The sequence below is a fragment of the Tasmannia lanceolata genome, unplaced genomic scaffold (genome assembly GCF_043159265.1).
Source record: "Tasmannia lanceolata isolate RefF3 unplaced genomic scaffold, GAP_Taslan_0.1 ptg000018l, whole genome shotgun sequence".
Taxonomy (NCBI): Eukaryota; Viridiplantae; Streptophyta; class Magnoliopsida; order Canellales; family Winteraceae; genus Tasmannia; species Tasmannia lanceolata.
In genome coordinates, this window is record NW_027518695.1 from 16,616,825 (window position 1) to 16,621,754 (window position 4,930).

At 39.8% G+C, this 4,930-nt stretch overlaps 1 protein-coding gene across 1 annotated transcript; it reads right to left on the bottom strand.

Moving 5' to 3' along the window:
• Positions 1 to 428: 428 nt before the first annotated feature.
• Positions 429 to 1,836, bottom strand: LOC143850917 (protein IRX15-LIKE-like). Its single transcript, XM_077360204.1, has 2 exons — positions 1,129 to 1,836; positions 429 to 1,014 (listed from the first exon to the last, which is right to left on the bottom strand). Exons 1-2 carry the CDS (start codon positions 1,588 to 1,590, stop codon positions 592 to 594), a joined length of 885 nt encoding a protein of 294 aa, XP_077216319.1. The 5' UTR covers positions 1,591 to 1,836; the 3' UTR covers positions 429 to 591.
• Positions 1,837 to 4,930: the final 3,094 nt, after the last annotated feature.

The following is a 4,930-nucleotide window of genomic DNA, read 5'->3' on the forward strand; positions in this document are numbered from 1 at the left end:
GGCCAACCTCTTATGACCCAAATTGCAACCCTAATTTTTGGATCTCACATAGTGTCATAGTGACATGCATGTGAAACCAAGGCCATTGATCTTGCGGATCATCATGACCCCACTCACGTCGGAGGTCCATATTGAACCCATACCCGATCCATAAGATAAAGGAATATAAAAAAACTCAACTGTTTAACTTTTCTTGGCCGAACCCTAGACGAGGCTTGATGGATTATCGAATCAAGGTGGGGTCACGATAATGGGTCAAGGGTCAAACTTGTGGTCGCGGGTCAGATCAACTGACCGGATCATTTCCAGGTGGTTGTTTAACATTTCTCATTATTGGTAGGTCTGATCATTTCAACATGTCTGTTTACCATTTCTCTCTCTCTCTCTCTTTTTTCTTGGTTTTACCATTTCTCATGGTTAGAAATGTGTAAAATGAAGGAGTGCTAGTATCATTTCTCAAATAAAAACAAAACTGTGATCTTTTCAGCCGACAGTTTTGAACAAGTAAATTAGACAATTCAAACTCCAAATTACAGAACTCTGAACCCAAGAACAAGTAAATTTTAATCTGTTACTGTATACTCTTTACCACTACGAAGAAGATCCTGTAACATTTTGACAGAAGTCTTGTTTGATGGTATCCATGGTTTCAATGACGAAATGTGCGAAATTTTTGTCAGAAAAAACCATATTCTCCTCGCACAAGAACTCCCTGCTAAAAACCCTCTCCACTTCCCTATCAAAATCATGAACAAAAACATGGGTTTCACCACGGATTTTCTTACTCCTCCCGAGCACGCTCGCGGTGAAAATTGCCGACATTCGGCCTGGAGAAGAAGGGGAATAACCTCTTGGCCCATCCACCAAAATAACATCCCAATTCACATCATAAAGCTGATTAGGAAGATCATTAATGCCTAGCTTACAGTCCGAAAATAGAAGATTCTGAACAGGTCTACAGTCGTTTCGAATCTGCTCCTTCGCCGAATCCAAAAGCCCCCACATATCACTCACCTGTTAATGTATAAGAAAAAAGATTAAATAACGCATTTTCCAACAGCTTAAGCTTTTGAAGTGATTAGTTGTTTTCACATGGTATCAGAGAGCGAATGGCTGTTTTAACATCACCTTTGTCGTGAATTGTACGTCATATGCTTCTAAATTCGGGTGTCTTTCTTCGTAACTCGCAATGTAGTACTCGTTCTCGTCGAGAAACACGGTTCGACCATTGTAATTGAGTGCTTTAAAGAGGAGAGTTTCGAAGCCGAGGCCGAAGACGAGGAAGTTGCAAGGGGAGCAACGTTGGAGGACGTCGGAGATTGATCGGAGATGGGTTGAGGAAATCCGGCCGGTGACATTGGAAGAAGAGTAATAGTGGAGGAGGGCGTGGACGGCATCCGCCGGAAGAGGAGGTTTAGTCGCCGGAGAATAAGAAGAAGAGATGGGTGTTTCTCTCATGGTGAGAAGAGTAAGAAAGACGACGAGTATGAAGAAGGAGACGAAAGCTAGAAGCCATCGACGGTGAGATATTCCTTGTTTTTGTATGGATGGATGGAGAAGAATCAGTTTTGCATTATTGCTGTTCTTCATTGAATTGGGTCTCTTCTTTTCTCTTCTATTCTTCTCTCTTCTCTTTTGGGTCTGGTATTTCGAGGGTGTGTTAATGGCGGACCTTTCGAGGAGAAGGAGAATTAATGGAGAGAGGAGTGTGGGGCCTGGAAATGGAGGGACTGAGTAATCAGAGGCAAGCAAGCAGTCACTTTTTGTTTCTTCTTAAATTTTCCCTTCTCAACTAAAATATCGGTGGAATGTAACATAAGACTATTAAAAAAGGAAAAGAAAAAGGGTTTCTTTAGTTTCTGTCTAAAGACTTGTTTTAAATATGGAAATTGGGGTAGCGTGTATATAAATTTCAGAGGGATAAAAGGAAGGTTTTGTCAACTCTCTTGTATGGGTAATATCTTGCAGGGATCACCTAGGATTCAATCAGAATCAGTGGATTTTCCCCCATTTATCATCTCCTTCTTAAAGCTGAGACTTCATTGACAGTAGATTGTTCCCAAAACCATTCATAGTCCATCGTATTTGTATTTTATTGTCATTTTAGTGCGGATTTGGTTATTCTTTCATGTAACTAGGGACATGCGAATTTGATAGAAATCAAAGCAAAGTGTATGATAATGCTTATAGAGGACAGCTATCAAAACCGAATTTTGTTTGTAAAATAAAGAGGAAATCCCATGTCGTGGTACATGCTCAACAAGATGAGTAAGCTCGAATCCCTACACCATTGAAATTATCAAATTGTTGAGAAGAAGAAGTCAAAGGGAATTAGTAGGGGCGGAGCCAGAAATTTACACTTGGGGGGGCCGGACTAATTTATACTTTGCTTGCATTGGTCATTGAGGGCCGTGGCCATATCTCCGGTGAAAATCATTTTTTTCTAGGATGATCCAAACCGTCCATTTAATTGGCCACAACGTGTGCTTCAAAAATCATCTCCATACTATAATCCCAACCTTCTGATCTAAAATTTAAAACCTAGGAAGTTTTTAGTAAAATTTTCTTCCCATCCCATGTTTGGTTGCCTTTTGGCACTAGATTTTTTTTAATCCCACTCTTGTAATGATTGCTTATGAGTATGACATGTACTCCTTGTCCCCTCTTTTTCTTTCCTAGGGATAGGGGTGTTCATTATTCGGTTAAAACCGAATAACCGAACCGAACCGAATTGGTTCGGTTCGGTTTTTTTCCATTTCGGTTCGGTTTCGGTTTTTTTTTTTTTGGCAATTCGGTTATTCGGTTTCAGTTATCTCCAAAAAATATTCGGTTAACCGAAATAACCGAATTAATGATAAAAACCATTATTTTTTCAAAAAAAGATGTGATATGGGCACTCCAAAGGATGATCGAAACCGTCCATTTGATTGATCACAACTTAATTAGGTTATGCTAAAAAAATCATTTCGATTGGATCATCCTAGCCCTCCGATCGAAACAAAGATTTTGCTTTTTTTCCTCTTTTTCTCCCACTATTCGGTTATAACCGAATAACCGAATTTTTAATCGGCTCGGTTTTTTAAAATTTTGGTTCGGTTTCGGTTATCAAATTTCGGTTATTTCGGTTCGGTTATAACTGAATAACCACCCCTACCTAGGGAATGATGTCCTCTCTCTCTCTCTCCTCCCTTCCCATATTTGGTAATGACACTCTTAAATTTTGGCCAGAATTTTAGGAATTGTAGGAAAAAAAACCTAGCAAATTGCGTTGACTTCACTGTTGGGATTAAAAAGCTCTTAGGATAAAAATTTTACTGGCAACCAAAGGGAGGGGTTACGATCATCCTATGGAAATGTCTTTAGGGGTACAAACTATTTGCCTTGTGGCCCATCTAATGAACTGTTTAGATTATCCAAACCGTGGTCCATCAAAAAGTACTGCAAGGTGGGAGCCGTACCTTGCTTTTTGAAAAGTTATGGTCCATCAAAAAGTACTGGACTATGGGGGCTAACACCTCATAAAATCTCAAATGCTTTTCTTGGTAAAGTTAAAAAAGAGTGCTGCTACGAAACCGAGAGAGGAACCGAATAAATCCCTCCACGAGGGTAGTTTTGCTATTTTTACGAAACAAAAGGCCAAAAGGAAGAAATGATTGCTAACAAGTAACAAGGCAGAAGAAAATTAACCCCAAAATGTCAAGGTGAGGTAAGTTTGTAATTTAATGCAAACACAAGGGCATTTTGAACTTCATATAGAGTAAAACTGAAAAAGTAGATTCCCAGTTTAACACGTGACCATGAATAAGTACATTTTATAAAGCACTAGCAAAAATACCCGCCCGATGCACGGGCCGACAAAGTTGACCACCTCAACCCAAGCCCGGTTGTTTTGGATTTTGAGAACCAATAGCGAGTCACCAATAATCAGTTTTTAACTCACAATCGGTTCTCAAAATCCAAACCAAACCAGGACTAACAATTAACAAAGGGAAATGTTATCCATACTACTATATTTTGATGTCACACTCCTCACTTTATTAAAGTACGGTATGGCCCGCACCATAGGATTATCCAAACCGTCCATTGTGGACTGTAGAGACTATTTCAGTGTTGAAAAAGAAAAACACATATACAGAACTTCTTCAGATGGAACCCAAATTCGGGTTTCGGGTCGGGTTGGGTTGCCCGACAGCCCAACCCGACCTGATCCGATTTCCAATTCGGGTTGATTTTTCCCAACCCAACCCAACCCGATTTGCGAAAAAGCTTAACCTGACCCAACCCAAATTCGGGTTGAACCCGACCCGCGTGGGAACATCCAAGTAACAACGATGGTTTCAAATTATATATAGTGTTAATGTTCTCACTACCATATAATGGCACTACTCATCGTATTTTGATGATTGCACTCCTCACTTTATTAAAATGTACAGTATGGCCCGTACCATAGGATGATCCAAACCGTTCATTAGATGGGCCACAGCCTACATAGGTTGTGCCCCAAAAATAATTTTCATATGTTGATTTGAACCCTCCGATCTATAGCGGGTTATATGTTGATCCAAACCGTCCATGTGATGGAACACGACATCAATCGGTTGTGCCCGTAAAATCATTTCCATAGGTTGATCCTAGCCCTCCAATCAATATAGGCTGATCTAGCCCTCTAATCAATAGAGGTTTCCATAATTGTTGTTCCTCTTCAGGTGTCCGGAATCCGTCAATATTTTGCAAGTGTCCTGCATGAGTAATATAAAGTAGTTCTTTCGTCATTGTCATATGTCTTTACCTCTTCTTGGTAGTTTTTTTTCGTAATTGTCATAGACAAGTACCCAGGTCGGTACTTTTCGTATGTAGATTACAATTTTACCCTCAAATAATTTTTCATAGAGATAGATGTTAGATATCGGCAAAGGGGTTAATGATAAAA